General features: G+C 39.6%; 1 protein-coding gene across 3 annotated transcripts in view; it reads left to right on the top strand.

Annotated features, from left to right (window-relative positions):
• The window catches only part of cntn3a.1 (contactin 3a, tandem duplicate 1), an 81,534-nt gene that overhangs the window by 8,628 nt on the left and 49,753 nt on the right, over nt 1–23,153 (top strand). For all 3 annotated transcript variants that reach the window (XM_089010219.1, XM_089010211.1, XM_089010202.1), the window contains exons 2-4: nt 4,090–4,233; nt 12,935–13,067; nt 18,406–18,581. In XM_089010219.1, coding sequence (XP_088866345.1) covers nt 4,179–4,233; nt 12,935–13,067; nt 18,406–18,581 — 364 coding nt within the window. In that variant the 5' untranslated portion in view covers nt 4,090–4,178. The remainder of the gene's footprint in view (nt 1–4,089; nt 4,234–12,934; nt 13,068–18,405; nt 18,582–23,153) is intronic.

Below are 23,153 nucleotides of genomic sequence, written 5' to 3'. Positions count from 1 at the left end.
GCATACTCGGCAGCCAGAAGTCTGCATCGAATAACTTCATGCTTCCGGGTGTATTTGCATATCATTTTCCAAAGTAGACGCAGAGAGAGCACCCGAAACATGGATAAGCGGTTCGGAATCAAGCCAAAACCTCAGCCCCAGAAGAAAGATTCAAAAGGAGATAACACAATTTATGACGCTACAAAACATAAACGTACATTAAAAGCATTGAAGAAAGAGGAGTTCACGTGGCTTGTCGCAGACAAGTGTTGTTCTGTTTTTCATTCTGATTATCAATCCTTAATAATTTGCAACAATGTTTTTTTTTGTGATTAGTCGTCTTATTGTGTTTCAAGTTGAGAATAATGGGGCAGGCAACTTTATGGCTGGGCAGGCAACTTTTCAGAGTTGTCTGCCCTGGTGTCTGGTAACGTTTTGTCATGAGTTTCGGCACTGCAAAAAGGCACACTGGATTATAAAGCTTAAACAAATAACATGTTTTTAAACTTTTCCACAGATAAGATGCACCACATTGTAAGGCGCACCTTCAATGACGGACATATTAAAAAAAATCCATATGTAAGGCACACTGGATTATAAGGCGCATGGTCGGCTTTTGAAAAAAAATGAAGGCTTAAAGTGCAGAAAATACAGAATCCATCGAAGGCGGTGGCCATTTTGTGACATCACAGGCTGATCACCTTTTTAATTGTTTTTTCTTTTTGCTTCAAAGTCTGAGGCGTGTGCTTTTTTGGGGCATTTTTTTTTGTGCTTTTTGGGCTTCAGCTTCCCACAACATGTTGCGAGGTTACTTAATATAAATCTGAAAATGATTTGATTGGGCACGATTCCCGATCATATGATCAGCAAATTCCATGGTTTAGCCATATTTTACTGAGCAGTCAGGATGGGTGTATGCTAATTTTTGTTTTAGTTTTGTTTTTTGCACTGCTCAACTACTTTTTATTTCATTTCTGGTGAAATGGCCATGATTGAGGATGAACCACAAAAGAAAAAGCAATGAAAACGCAAAACCCACTTAGCCAACCAAGTACTCAGGCTTTGTCGTTGGAAGGTCACAGGCTGAGTTTCATTGCAAAGAAAATAAATGTAAAACTCATTGTTGACGAGCTGCTAGTCTGTTTCCTTGAGCTCAGGGACGCACCCACGGTTTGTATGCCGAGCAATTTTACATTTCATCTTCCATGTGGCTATCTTATATTTTATTTCAATTTTAAACATCGTGCATGTACAATTAATTTCCCTCGATTTATTTGATGTATATTTTATTGATGTAAAAGTAAAACACGCATACACACACACACACGACATGAGTCACCCATGTAAGATTAAATTAAATATTTTTTTTTAAATAATGATGTGAAACAACTGCTTTGGACACTGCACTACCCTATCTGCCATCTGCCACTCATCAGAATCTTCAGATCAAATAGTGTCTTTGATCCATCAACGAACTGATATGTCACGTCTGCCAGCCTGTTGACGAATGGCGATCAAAAGGTTGCTGTTCAAGATAAAAGGATGTGTTTGGCTTTTGAATGGGAGATCTCAATTGTTTGCAAACATTTGGTCATTGTGTCTTCAAAGAGGGATAATCATAATAATTATGTATGACCGGGAACCCCTGTATACTCATATTCTAATTTTGTATGAAGACAAAGTCGTTGTTTGTCTCCATATGGACCGTATGACTGGCTGGCGACAATTTCAAGGTGTCAATTGATCTATTAATAACTTCTAATAATGATCAGATAATTAACGAGGAATTGAGTCCGTTTCACTTGTCCACTGTTAGAAATGAAGAAAAGGACGGGAAGACATTAGAAGTTAATTCAAAAGACAGATTGACATACAATAAATAGATAGATAAACAGACAGATACGGGAGATATATACAATAGATGGATGGTGGATAGATGGATATATTGATGGATAAATAGAATGATGGATAGATATCCACAGACACATGCACACATACTGACATGCACATACAGGCACACGCTCACACACACACACACACACACACACACACACACACACACACACACACACACACACACACACACACACACACACACACACGTGCACACAGCCCAGCCCAAAGTCCTCTGGGGTTGTCTCCAGCTCTTCTGCGACCCTAATGAGGACAAGTTGTATAGAAAATGGATGAAGCCGCAGTTCCGGGTGGTGTTCAATTTCAAGTCCTCCTCTCTTCATTACAATATATGGCATATGTATTCAGCAAAGCTCTTGCAATTATTCTGCCTCAAAGAAGAAGCGCTGCAAAAAATATCCGAGAGCATAAAAAGGTGATTTGAAGTCTCTGTGTTTTATTATTTAAAGCTAACATTTACTCACAGCATTGGTATTGTACTAACCACGGGATATGTTGGAGCAAAGATGACACTCCAAAGCTAATCTTCAGAATGAGATTTATGGGGTAAAACGTATTGCCTTTTAATGGCTTGTTTGACTCCGAAGTGAGTGAATTAAATGTGAATGTGTCAGGAATGCGGCGGGTGTATTCACTCGGTATACTCTTCTGCTTTTCGGAATTAACTGTAAACATGTTGTATTTCTGCTGTTTCTTTTTTTTTCTCTGAAAATACTTTTCTAGATAGTATTGTTTTCACCTCTCTCGTTAATTTGGCAGACTGACGGTGTGCAAAAGCAAAAGCACGTTGAACGCTGCGCTGAAAGTCAGTTCAGCTAATCTCGAGTCATTTAATCTATTCTCACTTTATTAGCAACTTCTCATGCACACATATTTAAACAGCTTTTTTTTAAATCGGGAATGATCATACTGGAGCTGTCAACTGTTTGGGGAGATGTTCAACTAAATCTAACAAAACAAAATTGTCATCAGCGACATCAGGCATGTGCCTCATTATCATGGCAACTTTTATTTTTAGACCCAACGCATTCAGAAATTCGTCCCCAAGAAAATGTGACTTTTCCAAGAAAGAGGGAATGTTTTTTTTTTTCTGTCAGCGATTAATTGCAAAGATAAATGCACTATAGCTTGGATGAATTGGAAGAGCCGCCCAGCGTTTCATTACACGTCTGACAACGTGTCTGCCTTTTGTTTTGTCTCAGCAAATTTCAGTACGAGCTTGAAATCCCTTCTCGTGTTTATTTTGCAGACGTGATCCCCGATATGCAACGTTAAGCACACTTGAGTCTTTGTAGGCTTTTGCCTGGACTAATCTTTTTTGGCTGCATGTTCACACTTACCAGCTCAAAATGGATTATAATGGTTGTAATTATCACATTATTTGGCATAAAATGAATGTTCAGAGCATTTTTTAAGGGGGAAAAAAAATAAAAACCTTTTTACAGAATGTATTCTTATTATGATATACAGTAAGTATCTCTTGGTTAAAGATGTGCCGCAGTCCAAGTTTGCTTGCAGGCAACTTCACATATTTAATGTCTACAAACCACACACCAGTTGAGACTGAACAGTGTACTGTAGTCTGCAATACAAAAAAAAAAACGAAGGCACATTTTGTCATGATCTGGTTGGCGACCAACGGGGGGCGCTGTCGGCCCCGCCTGCACCTGCACAGGCGCTGGTCGTCCCGATCAGATTGGCGACCAACGGGTAGCGGCGTCAGCCCTGCCTACAGCCTCGCAGGGCTGGTGGTTTTAATCACTGACACTTAAAAGGACACCCGGCACGACCATCCGGTGTCGGTTCATTGTTTGCTGTTGTTTGCTGCATGTTTGTTGCATGCATTGTGTATGCTGTGCGTGTGTTTGTTTAACCTTGGCGGACTTTTACTTTTGGTCTTCTTTTGATACTTCGTATTTTTTCTGTTCAGATGATTTTGATGTTTTACATTTTGTTCCTGCTGACCTTTATTTTAATACAATTTGTCAAACAACCTCCTGCTCCCTCCTGCCTGCTTTTTGGGATCCGCACCCGCCATCACCACCTTGCAAACCGTGACAGTATTGTGCCCTGTACAGTATATGAAAGCAGTTTTAAAAAAGGCCACTCATTGAAGCTGCGCCTTATCGTGCCAAAAATATGGTCATTGATTTTAACTTGTAATGTATTCCTGTCCTTTTTGCTTCATTTTAACAGGGGACAATTGAAACTGCTCTAAAGGACAAATCAGGATTTTCAAAAATTTAGGATCGGGTTCATGCCTGCATCAACCTGAGACCACAAAAATGGACTTCCTGTGGAAACTGGCACTGCAACTTTCGTTGCTGGACTGTCTGTCAGGTAAGCCTCCTGAACAACCATTTTATATTTTGTATGTGGGTTGGGATATCACCTATGAATTGTTATTCATAGATTGATAATAGCTCTTGAAACTGCTGAATAGTTGGCAGGAAACTAGGTTACATGGCAGCCGGCGCCTTCCTAGAAAACGTTGTAATCCAAGGACAATCACAATGTCTTATCACTGGCATCTTCAAGCAGCTTTACCTTTACATTTTTTTACGTTTTGGGCATTGCTGGGGAAAATTTGGCGAAAATAACATCCGTGCCTGGCAGTTGAACACATGGTCATTAATTTTAAAGGGCACTTCAATCATTACCTTAATTGTGATTGCATGGCTAATCGTAGAGAAATCCTTCCACCAGTCTTGCTTTTAATGAGAGACCTCATTTGCAACTCTTACAAAATGTACAGGGTCAAATGTGAGTTCTGCTAATGTCCGAGTTGGAGGATGAGAGCGAGATAAATTAGGGCTTTGCGGCACGAGCGTGATATATTAAAGAATGACTAATCTTTCATGTTGTCTTGTTCCCGATTAGCCGCTAGCAGCTGGACTGTAAAATAATTAGCATCTGTGAGTTTCACTTCATCACTTTGTCTCTTTGTGTCGTATTTACACACCTCCATTTGCCATGTTGGCAATTATCACCGTTTATCTGTAAATCCAATCAGACGAGGTGTTATAAGAGTGCCTTTTAAAGACAGCCCGTCAAGAAAGTAGTCGAATATGCACCGTAAATGTGCATCTTTGAATTGTGAATCCTCAAGCATTGAAGGACAACCGTCACCATTTTTTTTGTTTCCTAACTGACATCAGAAAAACGTTTAATAGCATCTAAAATACCCTGATATTTTTAGTCAAATGCAAATCACCAAGAAAAATGACGTAAAGTGTGCTAAAACTGCAACAAAATGAGCTGCGAATTGGGGATTTTCAGAAAGTCCCGCCCCCAGTTCGTGACGTCACGCCAAGACGTCTTGCCTTGCTCGAGAATCAAAACATTGGCTTCAGATTCGGAGAAGATGCTTTCTTGCTACTCATCCAGTTATGAATATGATTCAAATATGTATTTCTAAAGAGGAATGCATAAATGTTTGCAATCGATTAAAGAAGTCCTCCCATATCAAATCGAGCCGTCAATGACACCAATGTAGCGTCCCAGAAAATGAATTTTGAATTTTGCATGAATTTTGCATACATTGACATTAGTGATTCAAAACGTTGACTAAAAGCACAGCAAATTATTTAAGAAAAAACACTGTGTCGAGCTGCCCTTCACTTTTAATTCTAATTCTACTTTGTGGAAATTATCAAAGGGGGCAAAAAAGGACTCATTCTCTTACAGAATGACAAAAGACCTACGATTATGGCTGATGTCATTTCTCTTGTTAATTATATGAGAGACGTTGGGACAGTTAGCCATGGTGGAAGCCTGCTGATAGCGAAATATATTAAACCCCTCAAAGCTTTGGTGTTTTAAGAAATTTGTGTTGAGAATTTTAGAATGCACAATACGGAGTCGAGAAAGCACAGTGTCATAATGTCAGGTATTTGCTTCCAGGGAGGTTATCCGACAAGCAGCTCGGGCTATGTTGGCGAGCAGATGAGCCAGGAGGAAGTCGTTCCCATCGAAAGTTCACCGGGAGTTAACCAGATCCCTCCCCATTCTGCCCCCCACTGCCCCCTCCTCCCCACACAGCTCCAGGGGCGCTTACCGGATGTGTGTTTGCGTATGTCAGGGAGCACGGAGGTGACGTTACAGTAGGTTGGAGGATACATTTTGACCTGTACGCTGAAGGCTAACATGCACACAGTTACCTTTCCTGAACCTTAAAGCGAAAAAGGTTACAGCCATATAATCACAACTATCTTGAGGCAAATGAAGGTCAATTTCACTGTCTTCCTTAATTTTTCTTGATGTATTTATTTTGGGTGAGAACACATTACTGGAGTGAAGTTTACGTCTGAGCTACGGCAACAAAATTGATGGAGTTAGCCGCCAACCGTAAAACAATCTTTACACAGATAATTGTTGTGTATAATGCTGTATTGACTCAGGCTGTTGACTGAGCAAAACACGACAAAGCCTCTCAGCACTTCTTTGAACCGCAATGTGGACAATCGTCTCCGCGAAAATGTACCTCCCGTCGCTCCATGTTAGATATTGGATATTGGATATGCCTTTATTAGTCTCACAGTGGAGAAATTTACATTTCACAGCAGCAAAGTGATGAAAGGAATGAAAGTAGAAAAACAAAAATACGTGAGCTGCTGGAAAGGCAGCCACTCTCGCGGTGCCGTCTTGAAGTCAAAAGAACAAAAAAAAAAACTAAATAACAAATAATATGACAGCATCGAGACAATATGACCAAACAAAGACACAGAGAGACATTCATTCTTCAGGACTTGCTGTACCCTCTTTGTGATGACATGAAGCAGTTCTAGATGAAAGAGGAGAGGATCAAAGCGTCTTTCCACCAGTGGATCAGGGACATCATGGTGGAATGTGCACGTCGACTACAAAAATGTTGAAAGCAAACACGCAGCTGTAGATCTGCCGTGTCTCGTGACGCCTTTGAACTCATTGAGATTTAGCAGGCCCTTCTTGATTTATCTTTTCTTTGACTTATCTATCTTTTCCCTCCCATGTCCATTGATCCATCCATTTTCCGTACCGCTTATTCCTTATTAGGGTCGCGGGGGGTGCTGAAGCCTATCTCAGCTGTCTTCGGGCACAAGGCGGGGGACACCCTGAACTGGTTGCCAGCCAATCACAGGGCACACAAAGACATACAACAGTCACACTCACACCTAGGGACAATTTGGAGTGGTCAATCTGCCTGCTATGCATGTTTTTCGAATGTGGGAGGAAACCGGAGGACCCGGAGAAAACCCACGCGGGCCAGGGAATAACATGCAAACTCCACACAGGGAAGCAGGAGCCTCCCATGTCATTTGTGTAAAATGAATGTGATAAAGCTCACCAAAATAATGATAATGAATGACAATGATTGGTGTTTCTATGAAAATAGCCCGTTAGCTTGTACCTGACCGCTAATAACCTGCTAGCAAGCTATATTTGCTTGAATCCGATGATGAATGGTCCTCACTGAAGCAGCCAGTTTCGCCGCTCATATATGCGGTCCATGGAAATAATGACAACCAAAGAAATAGCTTTAATTTTGTTGTCCCGCTGTCACACGTGGGGAGTGAATTCGAATCAATGATATGTGTCCCCGATGAATCTGCTGTTGGAGACTTCATAAAATGGCTATTATTGCATTTCACATGCACTTGTTTTGATTTGCGCTGACGTCGCGCGACAGGCTGGGAGAATATTGATCCTATTTCTCTTTTCGTATACAATATTGTAAACGGCAGCGCTAGACCAAAGTGAAAAGTTGATCTCTTTTGGGTATTGTATTTTTTGTGTGTGTGTTTGTTTGCTGCTTTACCAATAGTTTTAATGATATGAATGTCATCCATTTCGAAAAAAGAAAAAGTTGCCTCCAGTGTTTCAAATATTTTGATGAGATGTGCTTAAGGCGACTGTATCGCTGTACGAGAGATACCAAAGGTGTCTGTTATCGGCTCGGACACTGGGGAAAGATGCTTCTGAAAGTAAGATGGGATTTTATTTATTTGATGCATAAAACCTTGAGCTGAAACGAATGGATTAGGGACCTCTCAAACGGCCGATAACTCCTCCACAGCCGACTCCCCCATGTGCCTGTTTATTCACGCTGAGGTAAGCTGGAGGTATTCATTTGCTGTCAGGTAGTATTGAATTTGAGATTAGTTTTTATTTCAGACCCCCCTCAGCCCTCAAACCGGCTCACCTCCCTTTCATTCCTTCCACCTACGATGGCAAGCTGAGTTTTTCATTGTTTGAGAAGCCTGGTGAAATGTCTGCATATTATCACAATCTGTGCAGCAGGTGACAGATAAGAATGGAGGTGACCTATTTTTCTTGAAAGAATCTTTCATAATGACCTTCGTCTTCGCCCTGCTGGAGTGTACGGCGGACTTTCTGTCAGGATCTCGGCTCAGTGCACTCGCCAGATAGAGCGATTTTTCATCATTTTGCAGAGGTGCTCGTGGATCGTCTTGCCTTGAAATTTTGGCTTAACCCCGACTTGCATCTTCAAATAAGTGACAATCTGTCAACTCCGGCAAGTTGTCAGATGCATTCCTACAATGCACCTGGCTGCTTCTAAAATGACATTATCTTAGGTCCCATTATCTTTGGCCTCTTGATTTCCGACTGATCCACTATGTGGTGTAGATTGATATTTAAAGTCTGAATACAGGTAGACAAGCCTGTAGCTTTTCCCGTGAGTGGAGGTGGGGTGACAGAGTTTCAAGGTGTTTGTATCAGTGTGAACAAAGCCTTCAACCAGAGCCCTCTGACTCATTTCCATTTTATCCATCCAATCCTTATTAGAAAAGCCATTTACGAGCATCCTTCACAGGATGGGTGGTGTGACCAAATAGCTACACTGCATTGCTGTTTATTGACCATACTGAGTAATGCGGTCTATTCTACTTTACCCCTTTCAGTGACAGCGGTTACGACAGTTTCTCATGTGATCAGGTTACAGAGTCCATGAAAAGGCCCATCCTGACTGACTGTGGGCATTGGGCAGCGTACATTCGAGACCACAGGTGTCAAAGTCAATTCAATATTGATGTCCACTGAGTTGAGGTGATCATATGATATATATATATATATATATATATATATATATATATATATATATATATATATATATATATATATATATATATATAGCGAGAGAGAGAGGGCCAGAGCTCCCAGCACAGCTTTAGTTTGCTGACGAAGCTTTTCGAATGAGAAGCGAAACGTCATTATTTTTTTACTTCAAATTTGAAAACTAGTGATTCATTAGTGTGGTGTGTGCTCTATATGTAATATGTGGAAATTAAACATTCTAATGGCTTCCCCAAATTTATAATGGTCCCCCAGAGAAAAAATAAGAAGAGTTTGACATGCTGGTTCTCGACTGATTGTTAATGTGGGCTCAAACTGGGATCAAATAAACAAATGATCATTCACAAGTACGACATGGGTCTGAGTGTTTGGTTAACCCAGAGGCAGGGATGCATCTGGGCCGCACCAGTGGCTGCCAAAATGCGTCAATGGCGCAACATTGTAACTCCACTGCGCCAGAACCGGCACAATTCCATTACGATTAGCTCATATTGATACATGATCTGCACCACACATGATATTATACTGTTAAAATAGCTGAGGAAACAAATGTAGTTAAACAACAATTGAAAGCTGTTCATTTTCCTTCAGAGGTTTTAACTTTCGTCATCTGCATCTTGCCTTTCCAATACCTAGTCGTAATCACCTTGTTTTGGTGGGTTCCAAAGTCATGGTAGAGAATATCTCAGGCTTTTCCGCGATCCACCGGAAACTGACGAAAGGAAGGGCTAATTGAATATTCATTTACCCATGGTGCATTGCATTATTTACATCGAACATAGCGGATGGTTGCAATTCGGAGCGTTAGAACATGAATAAAACTCTAGAAGACATTGAAAACAGGCAGCAAACAAACACATTCTCGTTTTTTAAGAATCAACCGAATAACACTTCTGTGGGTAGTGATATGTTGCAGCAAACTGCTGTTCATGATTCTAATTTAGTGGATAGTGGGAATGATTTCAGAGCCGTTGTAGCATACTGGATTCTTAAAACGAAAGAAATTTCAGTAGACAATAGTCAAAAATATTGTGCTAAGTCTGTTCTCCGTTGAATATCAAAACAGCACAAGATTGATTGTGTAGTAACTAAAGAAAATTGACCGAAACCTTCAAATTTGTACAGATGACGGCTGAAGAAACCTTCTCATCGATGGACCACTCCTGTACGACTGAGAGCTTACACAGACGTAAAGAAAATTGAACAAGTTTATTATGTATGAATAAATTCTTTGACTTGAATTCAAATTATTTGTAGATATATAAGAAACATATTTTACTCAAATAATGGATTTCATTTGCAATTAAGAAATATCAATATTTTGGTTTATTTCAGTCAGTTTTGTATATTTCGATAATCTAGTTGAATCGGGCCCCATCAATTTTAGAATTTGGCCCCTTTTTCAGACATAACGGGGGCCAACTGGCCTCCTTTTTTAATATCCCAGATGCATCCCTGTAGAGGTCGAAAACCCAAATTGTTGAAAGAGCTATATTGGACCAAAACAACAAAAATATATCGAGCTTCAAAAAACAAGACAAAACATATGCCTTATAATAAAGGAAACACATGCACCGATACTAGCTAAATTAGCCTACGATTAAAATGGCCATGTTGGCTACAAATACACAATATAACTTCATGATTAAATGTTTTCTTTCCTCCACCGTGCATCATGGAGAGCAGTCCTGCCCAAGTTCCTTTTGTTTTTGATTACAATGGCGATTCTAAAGTGCCACATGCGGCTCCGGAACCACAGCTTGCCAACCTAACCTAACATGCATTTTTTAAAAATGTGACAATGCTGATGAACTTAGCTATATGGGTTAAGAATTGCTTTGGTGTGTTATTGTGGACTAAATATTAAGTTAACCCATTAATGCGCCCTGTAACCTAATAAAACGATAAGCTGTCCACCGTAGTAACCACTGTCCCTGAAAGCAGATACGTCAAAAAACAAACGAAAAAAAGTATATAAAGCATTTTACACTATATTATCGCATCTTTTCAAAATATCCTCTCTCACAGTACATTCAAGACATGCATCATTGAACAAAAATACTACAGTGAGCATTATTTTCGCCGGTGTAACTTTCTGAGAGGCTTTTCCTCGCGGAGGTGAACAACCAGCCTCATGTCAAACAGCTCCACCTTCTCAGAGTTATTTTTATGCATTAGCCATGTACTCCCAGTGCTCCAAAGATTTAAGGGAAAACTTGCTTTTCATACACAAAAGTTCTCTTTCTCATTTCTGTAGCATCACATCAATGCAAATGCATTCTCCAACTTATTCCCTTGCTTATCCCAAGCAACTATTGTTTACGATGCATTTATCAGAAGCCTTGTTGACTGGTGTTCTCACGGTTGCACCTGTCTAATTAAGAAGGTAGAGAACTTGGTGTGGAAAAAAATGACACCCTATTTTTTGTTTTTGTTTCTTTCTCAGATTCAATTAACATTTCTTCAAAAACATTGCGCCGGATGTCACCACTTGGGCAGGCGGGTGAAGTGAAAATGTAAAAATATGGAGCAGTAAAGGTTTCCGCTATTCTGTGAAGAATCTTTAACTACGGCGTGAAAAAAATGGTAATGTAATGTAGTAGTTTTAAAGTGTTAATTTTAAGAGTTTCATCTTCATAAGATAACTACTGTCAAATAATATTCCTTGTGGACCCTCAAAGTGTGATTCTTCCTGTTCTTATACAGCAAATTGTATTTGTGTAATTCAATACAATAGGAGATAGCATGCTAACGAACTAATGTAGCTGAATAATGACAGACAAAAAATTTGCTGTTTTTTTCTTTAATGTGGGTTTCAAAGGGATGTAGTAAATGCTGAAACTGCTTGCCACTTGGCTAGAGTGGTAGTAACACGGTAACTAGTCATCGTAGATGAACCCACCGCCAAGCATCAGGCCAACTACAAGATCTGAATGGTGCAGTCGTGACTATATTAATTATGTAATATCTTCTTCTTTTCCTCTCGGCTTTTCCCTTCAGGGGTCGCCACGGCGAATAAGTGTCGTCCGTCTAACCTGGTTTTGTGCATCCTCTTCTCTCACACCAACTACCTTCATGTCCTCTTTGACAACATCCACAAAGCTCATCTTTGGTCTTCCTCTCGGTCTCCTGCCTGGCAGTTCAAGGCTCAGCATCCTTCTCCCGATATAGTCACACTCTCTCCTCTGGACATGTCCAAACCATCTCAGTGTGGCCTCTCTAACTTTGTCTCCAAAGCCTCTAATATGAGTTGTCGGTCTGATATATTCATTTCTGATCCTATCCAAGCTGGTCACTCCCAAAGAAAACCTCAACATCTTCATTTCTGCTCTCTCCAGCTCTGCTTCCTGCCTTATCTTCAGTGGCATTGTCTCCAGTCCAAAGATCATGGCTGGTCTCACCACCGTTTTATACACTTTTCCTTTCATCCTAGCTGAAACCCTTCTATCACACATCACACCTGACATTTTTCTCCATTAATTATATAATATAGCAATGTCTTAAAAACTGTTCAGTTAAGTCATGGGTGTCAAAGTCACTTTTTACCGTGGGCCACATTATAGTCACGGTTACCTCTTGAGGTCGTTATGAATTTGGGGTAGTAATTAGAATATTTAATCCTCTTCACACATTACATATATAGCGCACAACAAAATAATGAATAGCTAGTTTTCAAATTTGAAGTAAAAAATAATGACTGTTATTGTGGTTTACATAGGACAAATTAAAAATTTGGTTCAGACTTTAGTAAGCATAATGGAATCTGAATTGCTTTCACGGGCCGAATAAAATGATGTGGCGGGCCAGATTTGATTAATTTTGACACTTGTGTTATACAGCCTCAGTTTCCATTGTTTTCTTTGTGCGCTAACTGCTTGCTTCCACAGCACCCTGTTTCCCTGCATTCTTTTTTTGCGGCTTATCTGAAGTATTCATACTGATTTATTTTTGTTGTGTCTCCACCTAGGGAACCGACTTTTGCTGAGGCCTACGTTCACCAAACAACCCGGCAGCGTGGTGTTTCCCCTTCAGCCTGGAGAGAATCAGAGAGAAGTGGTGTTTAGCTGCGAGGCCCAAGGCCATCCCTCACCTTCCTACAGGTAAAGCCTACGGGCATCGCTCGCTATTCTGCTTAATAGCAACCGCTCGACCATAGAAATGTTTGTCTGTTTAAAAATCTGCGGCGGAGCAAAATTAAGGAAGTGGGCCTGGTTGTTGGAGAGAACCCGTCAAGTACCCTGCAAGGCACTCAGGGCCACATTCTCCCAATACGCATAAAAGAGTAAAAGGCACGCTGCTTCGCGCTTTTCTGGCTGAACAGATTCTCCCAATGACTTAAGTCTGTTATTTACTCAGCTTGGGACCCAGATGCACACTGTGGGTGGAGAAATCGTATAAATGTAGGACCCACATAATATTGAGTTTTAGGACTACATAAACATTCAATACAGGGTTACAAACCTTAGACTCTTCTTTCTTTAGAAAACAGTTAATTCCTAAATTATACTGGCCTGAGGCAGGGGTCTCAAACTTAATTTACCCGGGGGCCGCTGGAGGCAGAGTTGGGGTGAGGCTAGGCCGCATCAGGATTTCCACAAGAAAAGCACCGATAAAACATTCCAATGTTCTCAAAATCTTTATTTTTAACACAAAAAAATGAATTAAATGAAGAAATGGAAAAATTAATAAATAATAAATTAACCAGTAATAAATATAATGACCATAATGCAGATACAGACGACAGAAAAAAACACTTTCAATCTATGATGTTATTAAACAGATTATTAATAAGGTGTATACATGGCAGAAAGATCCGGATAGCTAACGCAGTTCTTTTTCTCTAATCGTATTGAATAACGACAGTTATCCGAATTTTTCAAGTGGGTAAACACACTTACTGTTAAGTTTCAGTTTCACTCGCGACGTGCCTATAATAAGTAATAACAAACGCACAGCAGCTCTCTGAGCGCGATCGGCCAGGATGGACTTGGCTACTGACACGGCACAGGCCGGATCATAAATCACAGTGCCTTCTTCATTTCTGAGCTGACAGCAGTGTAGGACTATAGCAGCTGAGTGGAGTCGGCGGCTTCACGGCTTCTCCTCAGCCAGCTGACTGGAGGAATGAATGAATGAGTGAGCGAAGCACTGGACAGCCTGACCGATGTGCCACCCGTCAGAGCCTTTTACCCCACCGTGGTTTGTTCAGCTCCACACACAAGTTTCATTCATATCAATCATGCGGGCCACACTCACATTAATCTTTCATATCAAGGCGGGCCACAGAATATTATTTCAGGGGCCACAGTTGGCCCGCGGGCCGCAAGGTCGACACCCATGGTCTGGAGTTATATGAGCTTGAAATGAGGGCGGCTGTCCAAAATACAATGCAATACATACATATTGGTTTAATTAGCGCTTTAACAACAGCTGAAGCTGGAATAAAGCGCTAACATGGAAAAAAGGGAAATGCTGTTCCCTTGTGGAAAAGAAAAAAAACATTGCCAGAGGCCATGGCCAGCGCTTTATCGCCACCAAAGCATGAAAAAACAAACCCCGAACAAATTCAGGAATGGCGCTCTACGTCATATTTTCAATTCCCGAATACAGTTGTGAATGGCAGTGAATGAGTTAATCATAATTGAGATTGCTCGAAACCTATCCAACGTATTAAAACTGCCACTGTCACAAAGTTTTTACTTGTGTGCCATGTTCTGTTCTCCACCCCCGCGCCCTCAGTTTTTTTCTCACCACAGTTTCATGAAATATGCCGATGTTGGCATCCGCCCATACGTTCACTTAAAGGCTCAGCCACCCACAAACCTTATTTATTAAAGCAACAAGCGAAGGCTGAACCTTTGAGGTGACACGCACAAAAAGAAACCAGGTTGTCGAGCGACACACGTTTGGTCAAAACACAGCGTCACATGGTTGGTGAAGTCTTCTGTCATTTTCTCAGCTTTCTAACTTTTATCCATCTTTCAAAACATTCTTGGGTGGCCTGGTAGGAGCCCCCGACCGAGGCCGAATGAAAGTGTTGCGCCACGCACGCATGGTGAGGGATATTTCACATGCATGTTTGTGTCCAAGTGTGAAGCCAGCTTGTTTCATCTCGTGACACTGATTCGCCATTTGAAAATAGGTTTTTTTCCTAAAATATGATACATTTCTTTTTACATATTTTTAACTTTTAAAGAGACTGATATGGTACCGGCTTATTGGAATAATTAAGTGCAGTTGGATTGTAGCTGTTCTTTGTTTGATTTGTACAGTATTCTACTGTAGCGTTATCCTTATGTGTGGTCACTCTGATAAGACCAAGTAACACAAGTGTATCACATATGGACTGTTATGAAGACAAATGTAAATGTCCTTTTTTCGTATGGCCGAAATCACATCTAAAACCTTTTGTACGTTTTGGCAGCTACTCAGTTTATGGTCTTCAGTCTCACCATTTTCTTTCTTTCTTTCTTTCTTTCTTTCTTTCTTTCTTTCTTTCTTTCTTTCTTTCTTTCTTTCTTTCTTTCTTCTGTTTGACACCGATCAATGCCGTGTGCCTCTCTCGCAAGAAATGATGACAAATGAAAACAAACTACAATATTTGTTTTCATTTGTGTCAAGCCCACTTTGAGGACCACATCGCATTTGCACTTCTGCGCTTTGTCGTTAAATGCCAATAGCGAAGCGTTTTATTTGTCGTAGATGGAAATGACTCCCTAAACCCCCCAACCGCCATTTTACAAGAGCTTATTCAGCCAGTAATGTAGCTTCCTCATCCCGGTAGTTATATTTAATTGAGAAAATTGTAGAAAACCTCATTATGTTTATAAACCTGGGTACACATTCAACAGTTTATTTGCTATTTGTGTGTGGGCAGTCAAATTCATCTTTGATAAAACTAGAGTCAGTTTTTTTTTCTGCCAAAAGGGCATGTCCACTTCCGCCGTCATATTAAATGTAGGCTTAATTATGTCGAGTGCCAGGATGTATCTACTCCATTTGGACTGTTCACAAGTTGATTTGCTGTAACGCTTCCCTTTCATGGATGTGCGTTTTATGAGCATTCAAGTGATCGTTCAGGGTTAAATGAACAAAACATATTGCTATCAAGACTTTGGCAGCTTTTTACATATTAAAGATCACAATTGTGACCAATGGAAAATATTTTTTAGGGTCTTGATCTCTCCAGGGATTGCTAGGAGGAAAACAGGTCTATTTTTAGGTGCAGTATGTACAAATTAAGTAATCTAAACCTACCCAATTACAACTGCTATTTTGGAAATGAAAAGTCGAAACAACCCTTTTAGAAAGGATACTTCTTATAATATAAATGATAAGATATCTATCTATCTAAAAGATAAGATTGAGTAGCGGTTCAACTACACTGTAATGACCAAATAGATTTATATCTCAATTCTGCAAAAGATAGGCGTGATACCTACATGTTTTTAAATGACATGACATTTCAGCTTCCACCATTTCATGAGAGCGCCAACTTTAATGTGGAATCAATTAAATTTATTGCTCGGGATATTTTTTTTACAGGGCACACACACAAAAACATGCCCACACATTTGTTGAACTCGAAAAGGTAACATTGTGGGACGCTGGAAGGACATCCACATGAAAGAACATGAAATGTCAGACAAGGTTAGAGCTTCTCATATTGAAGGAAGGTCTCTCACTAAAAGCCTAAATGAGCCAGAACAATCTTTTTCAAAAGCTGTATTGCCTGCATCAGAAATAAAAATGTGCAATTACTTCTGCCATTGCAGACGTTTTAGGGGTTGATGTTCTGTTCACTGGCTTGCTTTTATATGCAACTTCCTTTTCCTTGTATAGAGTGGCTTGAAAAAGTATTCGTACCTTTTGAACTTTCCCACCTTTTGTTACATTCTGACCACAAACATAAATATTTTATGTGAAAGACGAACATAAAGCAGTTCACAGTTGTGAAGTAGAAGGACATTTATATATGACTTTCAATTTTTTTTAAATAAGAAACTGACAAATGTGGCCTGCAAAAGTATTCGGCCCCCCTGTGTCAATACTTTGTGGAAGCACCTCTCGTTGCAATTACAACTGCAAGTCTTTTTTGTATGTCTCTACCAGCTTTTCACATCTAGAGATGGGAATTTTTGCCCATTCTTCTTTGCAGAACAGCTCAAGCTAAGAAAGATTGATGGAGAGCATTTGTGAACAGCAATTTTCAGATCTTGCCACATATTTTCGAGCTGGACTTTGACTGGGCCATCCTAACACAGGAATATATATATATATATATATATATATATATATATATATATATATATATATACTATATATATATATATATATATATATATACTATATATATATATATAACGAGATATATATATATATACATATACAGATGTATAAATTGACAGATGGATAGATAGATAGATATCATCAATATCTGATTTTTTTATCGTGATTGAACAATACAAACACGCCTGCTCACAATGGAATGCTACACTAGGATAATGCGTCAGTCACAATGAGACGGACACAAAGAAGTGACGTATAAGAAAGCGGAGGGAAGTCAAGTGGTCCATTCATGTACGCTCAGTTTGGTCAAGAACTGAATTTCGGCATAAAAAAACTGACATTTTTGGTCAAAAACCGAATAGACAAAACAATTTTGACGAGGATCCCTTGGGAAAGAACACTTCGAAAATGTCCCTATACTTTTAACCCTTCAATGCACCAATTAATATAACTAGTATCCTTACAATTCCATAAACTGTCCACTGCAGTGACCTTTTCAAATGTGGCTACACTCGACTCTCTTACAGATCAGATATTGGGGAAAAAAACTCAAATACTAAGGGTATCCCAGTTTGTGTGTTTTTTCATTCTATGGAAACTGGATGTGTAACAAGAAAGCATATTATCCGAATCTGAAGCCATTGTTTGGATTCACAAGCAATGCAAGACGTCTTGGCGTGAAGTCATTTTTATTTGCATTTGAATAAAAAGTGACATTGGCTGTCCTTTAATACACAGTATGGAATGTTAATAATTTTCAAAATCATCGCGCTTCAGCAGACAAAACAAGAAACATTGTTGCAAAAAACGATTGCATTCATATACAGTACAGTGGGCATGTACATAACACAACAGGGAAACTGCAACGCTTACATCTTACTGTATTATGTATACAATTTAAAAAAGTCATCAATCTTCTTCTGCTTCCCATTTTTACCTTTTAACACAAACACTTCAATCTCGTCTGCTACACACGAGCTAGCGTCTGAAAATGAAAATGGCTCTGCTACACGAGTGCTGGGCACGTAACCAAGTCACCTGACCAAGTCGACCAATGGCGCGACTGATGGCGTGACACGTAACCAAGACACGTGACCATATTCTGTTTTGTGACTTACTTGCTCTTTTCGCTCCGTCTTCTTTTCATAGGTGGAAGCTGAACGACTCTTTCATCATGCCGACACCGGGGTCACGATACTCTCTCACGGGAGGAAACTTGCACATTACTCATCTGAGTCAGGAAGACGATGCTGGCGTATTTCAGTGTCTGGCATCAAACTCATTTGGCACAATCGTCAGCAGAGAGGCCAGTCTTCATATTGCGTGTGAGTTCATTTTGGGAAACCGTTCTTTTTATTAATTTAAGAAAACATCTTGCCATTATTGAGATAAAAAGAAAGGAAAACCTCATGAACATTGAGAAGGAAATAATTTTAAAAGTTGATCATGAGATAAATTTAAACTAGAATTTCTTAAAGCTTTCTCCGTGCCTGTGTGAGCTGTGTTCTCGGCAAGAGCTCAACATGAAGAGGCATCGGAAATATATTTTTTGGATGATAATTTTACCACCAACTGAGGCTTCAAATTTTTTAACTTTCATCAAACTCGTGAATTTAGAAAAGAGATTTCAATTGGACTTCCAGGTATTTCCTCGTCAAACTTTTAAAAAGCAAATATTCATGAGACACTTTGACAAGCCTAACATTCTATTTATTTTGATTTCACATCTTGTTTCTCCTCAATTGAACTTTTTAGTTCCAGTTGCTGTTTGCCACAGTAAAAGTTGGGTTGGAAGAGATGGAGCATTTTGCTGAAAATATAATGACCCAGCGGAATTCTCTCGGCAATGTCACATGTGATCTTCTCGCAATCATAACATTCTCCATTCAGTTAAATAACAAGAAAATGCAAATCATCTTTCCGTGTTTATATAATTCACATTAGCACACTAGTGCTTCACTGAAAGCTTTTCATTCCGTCTGCCGTTTCCGAACTTGAGATCTTATTGGTGATTGTGTGACGGGGGGCCTCGTATCGATGCTTCTCGACAGGCCTCATCTGTCACATTTTATAAGGCATCTTTGATGACAAGGTGAGCTTGGCGCCTGCACTCTTAATGGGCGTCCATATCCAATGTCGGGCCTCGTCTCAATAAATAGATGACGAAATTCTTCTTTATGTCTGTCTGTCTGTCTGCTTGCTATATGCAGTCTACGATGCACATCTTATCTCTGGGTGCACGGGGGCAGTGACTTCCTCATGGACCCATTTTAGCTAGATTTGTTTCATCCTTGTCTCCAATGTGGAGTACGGACACCTTCAGTGGACTTGATTTTCCATCGGGCTGTGCGTCATCTTCACGCCTCCTGTCACTTTTCAGACATGACCTGAACTGCATTTCATTGTGATGGTTCTCATCCATCTCTCGGGCCAGACCTGGGACTCACCGCTTGTGTCAACAGATGGGGACAAGTCTCAGTGCTGATATGTCATTCATCATATTTATTGGTCCTGGTTTAACTTAATTAAGTGTGTTGCGTGATTGAGCATGTCTCCGATCGAGGAAATAACTCACGATGCAGCGGCCTGTCCCAGGTCATTTGTAACACACCGTGAGTCCGAGTAGGGCAATATGCTTTTTCAAAGACCTCCAGGCTGGCTGACGACTCCCTCAGCTACATGTTGCGTTCGACAAAGACAAAGCTCTCCCTGCAATGAAGCCAGGGCTTGGATCTTTGTTTGCATCCGACAAAGACAAATTATAATCAAGGCCGGTTACTTGAGAAATAATGCAAGAGGGAAATTATTTCCCACCTCATAAAAAACAGCACAACATCCTCTTTGTGTTGTGACTCCCTGTTGACACTATCAATGTCTTTCCTTGTCTTAGACTTGCCTCAACCAACAATGTAGCCGCAGATCCAATCCCACGGATGTGCGGCTCATACGTATGAGTTAAGAACATTTGTAATCCTCTGCCAGATGGATGATATAACACTTTCTCTTACCATCTGCTACAGCCTTAAACCCTGGCAAATATAAACACACTTGATGACAACAATGACTTATTTATTCATCCATTCATTGATTTTTATATTGTTTGTTTGTTTGGTTATTTCTTTTGTTTATTTACTTATATTATTGTTTATCTGTGTATTTATTGATTTATGAGTTAGTTTATTTCTTTGTTTGTTTGGTTATTTGTTTGTTTTGTTAATTTCCTGGTTATTTATGTTTATGTACTTATTCATTTCTTTGTTTGTTAAATCTATTTATTTGTTTGTTTATGTATTTTTTAAGTAGTGGCCCTATTTTATTACAATGAGAGCTGGATTTAATAGATTTAGAGATAGTCTAGCCCACTGGTTTCAAAGTCATGGCCCGGGGGCCAGATCTGGGCCACCACATCATTTTATGCGGCTCGTGATAGAAAATCACCCATGTCAAGTTCCATAATAATGCTTGCTAAAGTCAAAAGTCAAAGTCAGCTTTATTGTCAAATATGCTAATATGCATGACATACAGCACAGATGAAATTAATGTCCTCTCGGACCCAACATGCAAGTCACTAATAGTTGGCTAACGTGGCTAAAAAGACTTACAATTGTAATCAAAATGTAAAATTTCATATGTAATCCACAATAACTCATTCTTCTCGATTTCTGATTTTAAAACTAGTTATTCATAAATTTGGTGTGTGCTGTATATGTAATAAGTGGGTGGGAGTAAACATTTATATGGATTCCCAAAATTTAGCATAGCCCTCCAGGGGAAACTGTAACTACAATGTGTCCCGCGACAAAAAAAATCTTTTGACACCCCTGGTCTCGCCAGATTGAGTTTCCTAATCCGCCAGGACTGAACGGAATAATTTAGCAAAAAACTATATGACATTGATTGCAGTGTTCTGCAATACAGACATGCCGCATTGGGTCACTGTCCCGATAAGGAGAAATGCACAGTCAAGTTAGTGAGCTGCGTATAAATCCACAAGGGTATAACATTGTGTTTAATGAAGGGTCAAATGGCTGTTTATATGAAAGCCAAGCAGGATGTGACTCGCTTGTATAGAGCTGCCCATGGTTTCCTTGATCAAATTTAAGGTCAGTAATTACACCTGCTTTGCATTTTTTACCCTCTATTAGTGTAAGTTGTTTGTAACTTCCTCTTCCTAAACTCAATGACACCAGATGTTTATTTATTTGTCACACTTCTGACTTAAAATGAAGCTTCTTTTGACCTGCAGTTTCTATCAGTGAGCCAGGGTTTTTTTTTATCAAATGGAAGTTGAAAGGCCTAATATTTTTTACAAAAAAGATACGCAGAATAAAAGCAGACATGTAAATGGAATGTTCCCATAGCCTGGTCGGACTGTTAACAAATAAATGCCAAAAATCCAACACATTTCAGATGTTATGATGATGAGCTGCTTTCAATGAATCAGAAAATGTGATCATTTCAGGCTTTGCGTTTTCTCGGCTCACTTTATATTGTTTTTGTGGTTGTGGCCGAGTTTGTTTTGGTCCTCATTCCTTTACGACAGTGTCTCCCAACATTAATTGAGTGAGGGTACATTTATTTATTTATTTATTTATTTATTTATTTATTTATTTATTTATTTGCATGGCAAATTTTATTAATAATAAACGCTACTAAAAAGGTCACAAAACAGTGCTAGCAAATATCCTGAAAGAAGTGTTTACTAATCAGAAATAAGTGTTCACTAATTTAGCTACATGGTGTGAAATGTGGGCCTGTTTAATTTAACACAAAGCTACGTTTCACTTTTGCCATCGAGTGGAAAAATGTACGATTAGAGAAAATAATGTCCCATCAGAGCATTTCAACATCACCCAGACGCAACAAGGTGGATGAGAATCTCTGCTCATCTTTTAGTTATTCTGAAACTCATGGAGGAGTCAATTTTAGGTTACAGTTGGTTGGTCTAAAGATGTCAACTAATGACAAAAGAAATGACAATATCTTCTTTAATTTAAGAAAGTTCTAGATCTGCAAGGTTTCAGCCAATTATATATAATATTGAAACACCAAATACAATGCACATATATTTAAAAAGCCACAGGGAGCGGGTGAACCTTGTTTGTCCTTTCCATCGACTTGTAAAAAAAAAACATCCCAAATAAGTTTACCCTCTACGAGAACAGTTTTGATTTTTCTTTTGCGCAATCTCATTCATTACAGTGGGTCACATTGGAGTAGCGAGCCCAAAACAGCTAATTCACATTCAATTTCATGGATCTGAAGGCACTCAAAATAGCCCAAGCATTGCTGTGGAGTAAGCAGAGGGAGGTGCATTACTGCGATTGGCTTGATAAGATGATCCAGGGTGCAGAACAGCTTGGCTTGTCAGGCATTGTTGGCTTTTAGTGTCTCCAGCTCATTTGCACCCCACCACATGTGACATGAATATTGATTTGTGAAGTTTGCACTCTCCGAGTTTAGGAAGTCTGGTATTGTTCAGATTTCTTTGCCTGTTTCCGGTTTCCCTGAATGAAGTCACCTGTGAATCGGAAACATTTCATGTTACCTTCTGGTTGGAAATCGTCAATCACTCAAGGAAATTATCACTGGAATGAATGGGAGCGAGTTCATTGGGAAGCCACCTTTTGAAAAGAAAATAATGATAGTTAAGTTAAATCATACATGTTCAATGTCCGACCGGGAGCCAAATACGACCCAAGGTTCATTGTGAGAGGCACATTCATCAAACCTTTATTGAAAAATAAAAATCAGATTCAATAAGTGTTCCTTCAGTTTTGTTGGCGCTAAATTAGAGTTGCTCAACTCTTCATGACAAATCATGCCAATAGGCCCCCGAGTCCCATCCCGTTGATGCATGTTGTACATATGCGTCTGACCACTTTTTTTTTTGCTTG

Source organism: Hippocampus bargibanti, linkage group LG01, assembly GCF_051943395.1.
Source record: "Hippocampus bargibanti isolate YZ-2025 linkage group LG01, ASM5194339v1, whole genome shotgun sequence".
NCBI classification, from domain to species: Eukaryota; Metazoa; Chordata; class Actinopteri; order Syngnathiformes; family Syngnathidae; genus Hippocampus; species Hippocampus bargibanti.
Note: the sequence above shows the minus strand (reverse complement) of the source record. Positions and strands in the feature narration are given on the sequence as shown.